General features: G+C 38.0%; 1 protein-coding gene and 1 long non-coding RNA gene across 4 annotated transcripts in view; one reads left to right on the top strand and one right to left on the bottom strand.

Annotated features, from left to right (window-relative positions):
- LOC137982363 (fibroblast growth factor receptor 3-like) overlaps nt 1–7,102 on the top strand; it is a 44,806-nt gene extending 37,704 nt beyond the window's left edge. For all 3 annotated transcript variants that reach the window (XM_068829466.1, XM_068829467.1, XM_068829468.1), the window contains exons 14-19: nt 1,329–1,451; nt 2,170–2,240; nt 2,742–2,782; nt 3,024–3,120; nt 4,741–4,840; nt 5,803–7,102. In XM_068829466.1, the coding sequence (XP_068685567.1) occupies nt 1,329–1,451; nt 2,170–2,240; nt 2,742–2,782; nt 3,024–3,120; nt 4,741–4,840; nt 5,803–5,871 (501 nt within the window). In that variant the 3' untranslated portion in view covers nt 5,872–7,102. The remainder of the gene's footprint in view (nt 1–1,328; nt 1,452–2,169; nt 2,241–2,741; nt 2,783–3,023; nt 3,121–4,740; nt 4,841–5,802) is intronic.
- Nucleotides 5,563–8,058, bottom strand: LOC137982453 (uncharacterized). Its single transcript, XR_011118714.1, has 3 exons — nt 7,944–8,058; nt 7,356–7,408; nt 5,563–5,647 (listed from the first exon to the last, which is right to left on the bottom strand). It is a non-coding gene; the product is annotated as an uncharacterized lncRNA (long non-coding RNA).
- Nucleotides 8,059–12,500: the final 4,442 nt, after the last annotated feature.

Genomic DNA, 12,500 nt, shown 5'->3' with positions numbered 1-12,500 from the left:
AGGGATATAGGGACTGCACGATTTTCTGTAACCGACGCGTTCAGAATCTCCCGTTGAACAAGCTCTGTATTCTGACTTCACTGATTTAATGATAGACGACGAGTCGTCCGTTCTAAACAAGAATTTGTCCCGAACATCACACCGTCAAAACTTCACACCGTCGAAACTTGCCAAAACACTCCAACATTAAATTGACTTAAATACAGTAGTTTTTCTGCGGTTTCCTTTCCGAATAGTTTATTGAATTCGACATGCATATAGATATTCCCACGCCGTTTATTGTTTATTTGCATTAGCAATAAAAGAGGGATAACTATCTGTCATCACTTTCAATAATTAGAATACGGAGTTTAAGATCTACGACACGACGGTAGCGAAAATGTCATTTCAAATTGCAAGTTCAGGTTTATTAATCTCTTTTGTCATAATAATGTCGGTTTGTCTTACTTCTAAAAACTAGCGCAACTTTCCAGGAACTGAATTGGGAGTTGCGGTGTTGAAGCTACGACAGAAAATTCAAATTCGCTGCCTTGTGTTCACATTCTCCGTAAAACTTGAGAATTGGTCATTTCACGTCTCTGATTTGCCGAAAACTTGAAAGAAATGTACAAAAATGAAAAATTCACGTGCAGAGCGTGCAAAGCTATTGTTTTTGCTCATTAATTATACAAAATTTGTGACGGTTTTGTTGCTGTTACGTCGTAGATCTTAAACTCCCTATTAGCAGATTCTGAACGCGTCGGTTACAGAAGATCGTGCAGTCCCTATATCTTTGCTCAATCACCATTCTCCCCTCGGCTCGCTTACACGACCTAAGCGGGCGGTTCGACTAAGGGACTGCGAGCAGTCTAGGTAAAGTGCTGATAAAATGGAGTGATCTTCTTCATGAAAATCAAGTTAAGTAATTCAAGGAAGTACAGCTCTCTGATAATCGTACCAGACCTTAACCAAAGCAACATGACGTTTTCAATGAGTAATATGACATAATCACTTTTCGCCTGAGGAGATTCTCTCAATTGCTGAAATTAATTATTCAGTTTCCGAGATACAAGGCACCCTGCTATCGTCTTCCTGTTTCTTTACGATTCCCCATAACGGCCCAAACTATACTGATAGGTCAGCTTTTCTCAAGGATGACGTTTGGCCATTAGTAGCATTATAAAGTTACCAAGTTACCGAAAGTAAGTTCAAATGCATGCTTCCAAGCTTTGACCATCTGTCAAAACGAAAAAAGCCATAGTAAAGTTACGCACTCAAGATGATTTTAACGAGTCTTTTCTCTATTCATTCATGGAGTCTTGCCTCAATAACACAGTGTTCTACCGCAGATCATTCATAGAGATCTTGCCGCTCGTAATGTGCTGGTTGGGGAAAGAGAAACTTGTAAAGTGACAGACTTTGGAATGGCTAGAGATGTGCAACAGGAAAACATTTATGAAAAGAAGACGAAGGTATAGTGAGCAATTACCAAGAGAGCAGAGCACAGACTGCATCGCAAAAGGAAACTTGCGTTCCTTTACCATATTCAATCTAGAAAAAGTAAACATGTTCATAAGCGAGTAATGTAAAAATGGCCTGTGTTTGTAGCTTTCAAACCGTGTGCTTTGCAATTCAACAAAATGAAAAACTTGCATGTTAGGTAACACTCTTTTAAAAAGTTAAAACATTGGATGAATGGTCTGCAGAGGTGGGAGATTGAAAAATGCTTCATCTTATTCTACTTAAGAACTGTAAGGAAAGGTCGAGAATACCTGACTTTCTAAGAGCTTCCTAGTTTTTTTTTTCCTGAAATACCTTAAATTATAATATTCAATTGATTATTGTCCAAGTAAACTGGTTCTTTGTTGGTGGAATGAAGGAATGTCGGGTTTCACATGTGCAGTCCTGCTTTTGATGTGGACGGGTCTGCACGTTACCAAAATTGATATCCCTCCCAAGCTGGTGGTGTAAATGAAAAAAAAAACTTACCAAAAGTCTATTGGCACCAAAATGGCGGCGATGATAAAGCAAATAATTTAAGGACTTGAAAACCCAGAGACAGATTGTTAGGAAAAAGAGGAAAAGTAAGCAAAAAATGCTAATATGTTTTTTTCTTCTTTCAGCACGAGGACTGTATCTTTATGAATGACAATTAATATTTGAAATGTTTTCTTTTTCTACAAACGCTAGGGCCGCCTTCCTGTAAAATGGACGGCATACGAAGCTCTTATGTATGGAACTTACACAACCAAGAGTGATGTGTAAGTTCTCGCACTCACACCATCGCTTAACACCACCGCGTCATTTATATACTTACTGGCGCATGTTCAAAATTTTCCTTGCAGTAATTTTGTGGCTTGTTGCTCGAAAAATGCGCACAAAGCATTTTTTTAAACAACGTATTTTATTTTACAGTGCATTTTTCACCTCTTACTAACTGAGCGTGATAAGGCGTGCTCTTGAATATTGGTTCGAGGTCATGACAGTACATAAAATGTTCAAAGGAAAGAATATTTTCTTGAATTTAAACCATCTTCAAGGTGCATTAAAATGATATTCCATAGAATTCCTAAGTAGCATAAATACTGATATTAGAACCTATGACGAGACCTTAACTTGTCAAATTTTATGTTTTATAAAACAATGCGTGTACCCTTCAGAATCATTAGCACTAGCTAATGATTCTGAATGAATGAATGAATGAATGAAGGAATCACTAGCACATTAAATATCTTGTTCAGTCTTGTTTATCATTTTTATAGATGGAGCTTTGGAGTTCTTCTTTACGAAATTTTCACCATAGGTAAGCCTATCACTTAGGTCATTGTTAAATTGCGGCCATCTACCTCACGGATGGCGTTTAAAATTGAGAAAACTATATAGCTTTTATGGAGAGAGGATTTTTATCGAATTTACAGTATATAGGCCAAATTTAAACCAGTGATTGCATATTACAGTAAAGTTCTCAATAATGGAGAGCAGATGGTATATCTAATTTTCAGAATGTTTAACATGACAAATGCAAAATGGTCTTTTCTTTTGAGGTGGATCACCTTATCCTCGCATGGATGGCAGAAAAATTGCAAATTTGCTTCAAGAAGGATACAGGATGCCCAAACCACAACACGTGGACAATGAATTGTAACTATAACCCTTGATTGCTGCATAACAAACCGTTATCATGCAGATAGGATGATAACAGCAGCCTTTAATTGGTTCTGATAAAACCTTCTCAAACTCGTTAATAATTCATAAGGTTTTTAGCCAAACTGAGTGCCCCATTGTAGTCAGGTGCATATGTATCTTGATACCCAATAAAACTACAGAACAAGTAACGTCTGAGTTAGTTCAAAAAATGATCAAAACACTGGTCGAGACGCTTGAGTTTTAATCAACGTTTATGCTAATAAACCTTCGGGGAAAAAGAAACAAATCATCTACCAGAACCCAACGAATTTTGAATTTCCCGAATATTCAAGATACAACTTTTGTAGTACCTTTCATCGTTAGCGTCTAGAGGATTAAAACGAATTTGGATACCTAATAGTTCAGCGAAAGAGCATCCATGTCAACAATGGCTTGAACCTTTCTTGTGAAGAGTCAGTGCACTGCATTCTAAAACTCTCTTCTATAACCTCAGCCATTCCACGAAAGTCTTAGCAGCCCAATTTCTTTTTACATTTAGTTGAAACTGGAACGGCCTCGTTAACCGAAGCACTTATTGAGAAGACGATTTTGGCAGGCGAAAACGACGTGATTCTGACTCGCTCTCCATCACGCCCTATTATGTAAATTTAATCGAACGTTCTACCTTTTAAACCCACCCAAATATTGAATATTCATTTCCTTTTTAAATTACTATCACTTGTCTGATAAAAGAAAAGATCACCACATTACACTCATAAGGTTGAGAAGTCATTCAAAAACTCGTGCTACTTGTTTCATCCCCGGGTTCCAAACACCTCAAAACATTAAAAGTACGCCGCCTACGGCGTCGTGCTTTCATCTGTTTCTCAGTGTTTGGAACCCCTGATGAAACACTCGCACTCGTTTTTGACATATTACTTATCCTTTGGGCACTCACATTCGAAGGAGATCACCATGAAAACGGTGAGCGAGCTTCCTATTGGTAAAAACGACCAAACGGTCATAACAATATAGATGAAACGAGTTCAGTTTTAAGATCATTGCAGCAATGCGCGCTACTATAGTAGTAACGAAAGGAAGGCCTTAAAGATTGATCTTGAACGGGATTCGAACCCATGACCTCTGCGATACTGATGCAGTGCTCTATCAATTGAGCTCTCAAGCCATCTGCCAGGTGATCTGGTGACGTAATTCGGAGAACTGGGGAGAAAAATTTTAACGCCGTATCCCACAAGCGCGCGCGGCCTTGAATGTTATTTCCGAATTCAACATGGCAGAGGCGAGGTTAGATCTCGGCGGTTTCCTCTTGAATGTTGATTCAGTAACAGAAAATGTGGGAGACACGGAATGCTCTGTTGAGTTTTGGCCATGGAAATACTGCAGGAAATTTGGAAACAAAACCTAAGGCCGCGCGCGGTTGTGGAATACGGCGATAAAATTTTTCTTCCCAGTCCTCCAAATAACGTCACCAGATCAGCTGGTGGGAGCTACAACGTAGTGTGATGATCTCAAGACTTAACTTGTTTCATTCCCGCAGTTCAAATGTATGTCTTTAATACATTGTTGTTTCATAAATGACATCGTTTGTCCAAATCTCTGTCCTATTCCTTGCAGGTACAAAATAATGATGTCTTGCTGGTTGGAAGACCCCAATGCCAGACCAACATTCCTTAATTTGAAAGGCAAGCTGAAAAAGATGGAAAATCAACATAAGGTGCGAATCTAAGCCGAGCACCAAGTATTAAAATAGTAACTCAAATTTTCTGATAGGTTTGTTCACATATTATCATCTTTAGGAGGCTCAAACCAGTTCCAATACTTTCAAGGAACTGCACTATTCTAAGTACTGACTCTGTAGCGCTATATAACCAAAGCATCTATGTTATAGTTTCATGAAAAAAGCAAATATCGCTTAACAAAATGCACTTAATAGAGTCACTTTATAAGTCACCATAGCAACATGCAACTCATCAAAACCCCTAGATTTTGCCCTTTAATGGTGATCTCAGAAACGCCCTTGGTGAACCCCATTTTTCTCTTACTGGAGAGCAATTCGTAGACTAAATAGAAACTCTTTGCAAAGTTAAAAAAAAAAGAAATTCAATTCAGAGCTATCTTCACAACTGGGATATTTCAGGTAGTTCTGAATCCACTTCAGATTGTTTTGTTTTTGTTTATTTAATTTGCAAAGAGTTTTACTTTAGCCTGCCCATCAATTTACAGCAAAAAAAAATTGGAGTTACTGAGTTTGTTTTTTAGATGTAAGCGTTTTCGTGCAAATTATATGGTGTTTTAAGATGGGTTTTCTGTTGCTTTTGACACCTTAAGTACTACATCATAATAAGGTGTCTGTCTTCTTAAGCGAAAATTGCTGTTTTATATGGTATCACAACATTGTTGACGGGTCATTTAAAAGATGATATTATCAGTACCTCATCGCATCTCAATTGCAATCAATAAATCGATTAAAATCGTTTTGTCTTGGGTTTCATGCCATTATCAACTATCATCTTTTTTCAACCTAAACAAAAGAAAACAAAAAAGGAAGGAGTTTAACTGAAGGACACAAACAAGGCTGCCCATTTTTTGTTGGACATCAACATAGCCTCTTTGATGTCATAAGAAAAACCAAGAATTTGTGCTCTGCTTATGATTGTTGTTTCTTTTGGTTTACAGAGGTTAATCAACATGGACATTTATGACAATACACAGCTGTACGCCAACGTGGAAGATTTGGGTGCATGAATATCGTGATTTCCCAATGCAAGGATTTGCATGTTCTTTTAATTCAACTTAGGGTGCGTTTCTTTGGGAAAATCCAAGGCGTTTTCGAAGATTTTGCCTTGGTTCTCCCCATGCAAAGTCTCGGAAAATAGCCAATTTGGACACTTTTGGAAAAGCAGAAGTCGTATCTAAGGCTTTTAATGCGGTGTTCTGGATAGAAAAATCTGTAATAGTGACGATTTCGATATATGCCAACTGCGCCATTTGGCGACTTCTCTTTTTTAGCTTTTCTTGCCTTTTGGAAGGTTGCCTGAGAAATCAGCTATTTTCGAAGATTTTGTCTTGATCTCACCTTTGCAAACTCTCGCAAGACTGCAGTTTTCGAAATTTTAAAAAATTTGCTATTTCTCTTATTCTTGGTCTTTTTTTATGTGTTTTTTTTTTTTTTTTTTGCATAGAACTAATATATGATAGTTAAGCTTTCGATACATACAAGTTGGGCTATAAGGCGACTTGTATTTTCTAATTTTTTAACCTTTGGAAATTTTCCTAAAAAAATCAGCTATTTTCGGCCATTTTGTAAGGGTCTCCCCTGTCCAAATTCTCTGAAAATCGCAATTTTCGGCACTTTTTGAAAAGTAGCTATTTTTCTTGTTCTTGGAGACCTTTTAGGCGGTTTTTTGTATGTATAAAAATCTATGATGTCATGGTGAATTAGCTAGTTGTTCACTATCTGTGGATTGGTTAGCGTTAAAGGCCTATTTTAACATGGACTCATGCCATGTTTGCTTGTCAATGACACTCTTTTCTAATATGAGGGGTTAAACCCCCCTTCGCGCTTCGTCAAATAGTGATTTAGTCAATATTGTGAAATAAAATTCGGGTGGGAGTGAGGTGTTCCCATGCGGTTCACGCTTTGCCCCATAGACTCACTGTACTAGGGTTGTGTGCCTTCTGATCGTGCACGGTTACCATAGAAACCAGAGGGCGCAATCCTAGATTGGTGAGGACCTCTCATGTGAGGGATTGTAACCCTCTCGAGAGGATTGTGGTCTTGGATGTTGTAACCCCCTGGGCTAGGATTGTAACCTCGCATTGCCAACTTGTTGTTTTGGCCTTGGGGATTCTAACCCCTTGGAGAGGATCGCGACCTCTCTTTACCGGGAAACTTAGTTAACCTGCCTTTTCATGACCTGCTTATTGAGTGCTTCATCTCCCACTCCATTACCCTACAAACTGTTGTCTGTTACGCTTGTTGTCATGGGTTGGGAACATTAATTATGTATTTAGACAAATATTCATACAAACCTGTATACCACTGTATACCCATATAGACCCGTGTATACCCGCATAATTATACACATTTGTAATCTGGTTAAATAAAGTTTTCCATTCCATTCCATATGGTCATACACGGGCCTGAATGGTATGCATGGGTATACGGTTTGTATGATTGTTTGTCTAAGAATACACAATAATAAGGGATACACGAAATACCTACGAACCTCGAAGATGGCGTCCAATTCGTGAACTGCATCGAACAGTAACAATCGGAGAGCTAGAAAAGGTATGTACATCTAAATACCTCGTCATATTGATAAAGTATTTAATTTGACCAATAAATGATTTTTGGGGGTTGTCCAATTCGGTACTCGATAGGGTACTTCATGGAGTAGGGCTCCGCGTTTTGTCCTCTCCCAGTGAAAATTGTCTTGTAGTTAAAAATTGTCCTTATGACGGAGAACCCATCAACCTTTCCGTAAAAATCACACTCTACGCAAGCTAGTTCTTGCTTGAATCTTTTTTCAAAGTGCAAGTCATCATGGACTATATTGCCTGAGAGACCTGAATACCAGTACTGGTTTAGAAACTATTTAAAAGTGAAGCGATCAACCACCTGTTAATTATTCGGCGCAAAATTAGAGGATTCGCATCAGCATACAGTAAAGTGCTGTAGAAATGGTTGCCGATAACGAAATCCCGGTTTAATGCAGCAAACAAATATACCATCGCAGTCCGAACTGAGTGGAAATTGCACAAACAGTGAAAAAGGAAGTATTGACATGCCGTGACGTTAGGAACACGCTACCTACCAGTCAGTGGAATGAGAACGAGGAACTTGATTCGTTTCCACGGCTTCCTTTTTCGCTTCTATGTTCATTTATTTGGGTTATTTTTGGTATGTTTGCTTTTTGCACGGACTATTTCTTCCCCAGGAATATTTGGTAGCACATGTTGAGAATATTTCTAAATTTAATATGCCTTCGAACGGTTTCCGCCTTTGACCGCAATATACTGAGGTTTCACGCGACTTTTTTTTTAAACTCTGCAACTTTAAAAATCATACCGATCTCCCTCTCTTCCCTACCGAGTCCTGTTACCCTTGACATCCTTTATTTGTTTAAGCTGTCTTGCATAATAAACCCCTTTCTATGTAATGACGTTTAGCTGTTCATCGAGCCTTGAAAAATATCGAACGGATGCTGCGTGTTATCGGAACCTAAGATGACAAGCTATATCGCAAGCGGCAGATATCAGTAATCAGCGCTCAGACAGAGCTTTGACCAACATCACTTCGAAAATGTTTAGTGCTGTTATAGTGTTTTCTTTTCTCCTTTTCAATTTGAATTCATCAGGTAAGAATGAGACCAGTATCAGATAGCTAGCTTTCTTTTTTTCAGTATAAGCATACACCTTATTCCAAAATGGCCGCCATTTAAATATTCTTTTGTTTTTATTCAAATTAGCCCTTGATGCCTGGTTCTAAAGCTTAAAATTCAAAAGAATATTTTATCTTGAACGAGGCAACAAGGGCCAATTTGTATCCGCATAAATCAGCGGCCATTTTGGAATAAGGTATATTTGTATTAACAAAAGTTCCCTCGCTCCTTGATTCTACTGTGGGCTGCGGGTATACATTGAAGATGGAACAAGTGATCGATGATTTGCAACCGCCTGCTGAGGCAGTTGGAAGGCATTTTTCTCGTCTACGGCGTGTTAGTCTTTCGTATGCAGCTCTCTTTAATTCGATTTTGCACCATCATCACGGTTGTCAGAAGACCCGTTCTCTTTTGTCTTTTTGTGGCTCCATCGTTTCAATAACGAACCATACAATAATAAAGTCTATAATAATAGATCTTGTTTATATACAAATAAGTGAATGGGTGTTCTAGGTCCTCTAGAGTCAAGCCTTAAAAAGGGTAACATATCATCCAAAAAGTAATGTAGATTGCATGTGGATCCAGGTTTTAAAAGTGGCAATTTTTAATCCTGATGCCCTCATTATAATGCCCTCATTAAATCTGCTGAAAAATAATGAAATTTTGCTGGGCTTCATAGAGAAGTAATATGTGTGACGTCGTCGCTGCATATAATGAAATTCCAGCCTTCAGTTTCTCATTCACCCCTAAACTGATGCATCGTCATGCGTGTAAAACGTGGCGTTTCTAAAACGGGGGTAAGGGTAAGACTAAGGGTCAGGGTAAGGGTAAGGATACGAATACAGAAAGTATCCTAAACATGCATAAAAGCTAACCTTAGGCCTAATTAGGCCTAAACAAAAGTTTAAGGTTAGCTTTTATGCATTTTTAGGATACTTTCTGTATTCGTATCCTTACCCTTACCCTTACCCTGACCATTGTATGTAAACAATGTAAACATTGTATGTAAACAACGTAGTATGTAAACAAACAGCGGCTACAATTATAATGATAAAGCCCATTTTACTTTTGACTTGACGTTTCGTATGCTACAACATACATCTTCAGAAGTGACGGTTGAACAAATTCAAAAATGATATATATGAAATTAAGAAGACTGGTAACTAGATAGAATAAGATAAAAATAGTATAAAAATAGTAAGATAAATTGATGCAGTGAACACTGACCGTTCAATAAAGCCACTGCCAACGTTTTCGTTTAACGCTGGTTTGAGGTCGCGTATTGATAAAGTTTCCTTTATTTTACAGAGCAAATCAGAGGTACCATTCGCCAGAACATGAAAATGGTGCCATTCTAATTCCACAAAATATGGTTTAAGTGAGGAAATGGCTACTGCGCTGTTTATGAATCATCTGGAAATTTCGCACAGACGTTTAAGCACCGTTTTGTAATTACTGTTTTGTTAAAATCAATCTTTTGTGTTGTCAAATGCCATTTCCTAGCAACTATTAACTTCCCATAAATTATATTTCCGCACCCTGGCTGATAGGGTGTTGACACAGGTTAATAAATGTTCCCTGTCGGTGTCACATAACGTCAAAAAAAGCAAAACATAGTTTACATGGCTTTTTTTTTCTGCGGTTTGTCCTTCATTCCGGCTCTTGTGAGTAGTGCGGGTGCAATAGCCAACGGCTGGCCTTTGGCGCGCAACAAGTGGACCTAGCGCGCATGCCCTAATGCAACAATGTTGCGTGAACGTGGGCAAACGTGTACAACATCATGCAACATTCAAAATGTTGCAAGAAAAATTGACCGTTTTCAAATTTGATCCAACATCAACCAAAATGTTGCAACATATCGCAACATATCGCAGCAGGGTACATTTTGGTTGATGTTGGATCAAATTTGAAAACGGTCAATTTTTCGTGCAACATTTTGGACAGGGTGGCAACATGTTTTGCTCAACATTGTTGAAAGATGTTGTGTTGAAATATTGCGAGCGTTTGGCCAGGTCTTCACACCTAAACTGCACAGCACTTCTCTTAGCCAATCAGAATCGGGTAATTTTTTCATGTATATTATTAATGAAGAAATTGACGGATAATTACAAAAAGTTACATTACAGTATACTGTAAGAAAACAATTTAAAATTTATTTTACATAGTTGATTGTTATTACTACTATACACATTTGCTTGTCAGTTTACGTTAATGACTGACCATTTCGAATAAACGATTGTATGAAGGTGCAATTGATTGTATGTCTCTATATAATACGCCATTGATTGTCTATTGGTGTTAATGATTAACCATTGCGCAAGATTGAAAGCATATTTGTTATCTTTGATTGTCCAAACGTGCAATTGTTCATCCATTGATGCTATTGAATGTTAACATATGTCGGTTCTCTACCCTGCACAGAGAGGTTTTCTCCGGGTACTCCGGTTTACCCTCTCCACAAAAACCAAAATTCGACTTTAGTTGCTTTCATTGTTAATTTCAGTTTACAGTGTCCCCGATTAGCGCTCCAGCGATAGAATGACTAGACACTTAAATAAAGTTCCTTTGCTTTCCTTCCCTTTCCTTTCCTTTCCTTTCGTATGCAAATAGCGTTATTGAAAGTTCTTTCGTGTTAATGAAGTTCGTGGAAGTGCTAATGAACGTATATTTGCCCTATAGTTTCATGCACGCAGACGTAAATGAATGTATATTTTGCGTAAATAAGCAGTGATATTGAGCTTGTCATCGAGGCTTTTTAAGCATGCCGACTGATAGATATTGCTTTATCCCTGCTGATTGGCGTAATAGTTTCAATTAGTACGTATATTCGTTTGCTGTATAAACACTGATAGGCGTATTGACTGAGGTTACTTTACTTCACTTCCTCAACACCTCAAGCCCGGCGACAATGATCGGTGCTCTAATCGTCTTGTTTGTTTTCAGTTTCAAATTATCAGGTAAGAAATCGGTTCAGTAAATTTAGCAATAGGTGTCAAAAAAGGTTGGCTCTTTGCATCCAAAGATCGTCACAGGAAAGCGAGAGTCGGATCTTCCTTGCTCTTGATTATTGTGGAGCGGATTTCCATCGGCCCACAGCCTAAAAATAGGTCGGCGTGTGTTGTCCTTTTCGTTCCTTTCGGCTATGGACCTGCAGCACATGGTCACAAGTAAACTATATAGCATCAAAAAACTTAGCAATACGGAAAGGTAAGTGACATTTTTTTCCCTCTCCCAATAAGATGATATCCTCAATGAGAATTTAACTTTGCTTGATTCCATACGGAAGTGAACTTTGAAGAAGTGTACTGTATCCCCATTAACTATGTTCATCATTCGATTGATTTATTGATTGATTTCTTAATGCTTTCCAGTCTTAAGAGCTGGGTGATGCTGTAAAATATCGGTGGTAAACACCATAAAGCAGATAAAGGAAATACGTTAGAGCGGAATATCGTGCTGTATATGTCACTGGACAGGTCAGCGGATGTTAGAGCAAAGTCAAGTTTTTTCTTTGAGTGGAGTAAGTTGTATGGTTGCCGAAATGTCTCAATATTCGATTTCGCGTATATGCGTTTTATCAGTTTCCACTTATTGACAATAAAATTCAAATATTTTTGAGTTTGTCCAATACATTCGATAAACTACTATCAAAATTCGATAAATTTGCCTTGATACGCATTCGATTCTCTCCTCAATTTATGAAACAATTCAAGAAATATTTATTCGATAATTTAAGCAATATTCATTCGATGATTCCAGCAAAATTCATTCCATAATTCAACAAGTATTTATTCGATGATTCGAAGAGCACAGTTAATAGAGAGGTCTGGTTTTAAAGATGCGGCAAACATCAGAGGAGCAAAGAAAGATGCCTGGTGATAAAGCACTGATTACTTTCCAATATGACTTAACTTGCTTAAGGGGCACCCAACGTCAATTTTCGGAAAATATCTGTTCGAAAGACGATTTGGAATCTAGAATTTTCGGAAC

The sequence above is a fragment of the Montipora foliosa genome, chromosome 13 (genome assembly GCF_036669935.1).
Source record: "Montipora foliosa isolate CH-2021 chromosome 13, ASM3666993v2, whole genome shotgun sequence".
Taxonomy (NCBI): domain Eukaryota; kingdom Metazoa; phylum Cnidaria; class Anthozoa; order Scleractinia; family Acroporidae; genus Montipora; species Montipora foliosa.
This window is presented reverse-complemented; position numbering and strand designations above follow the sequence as displayed.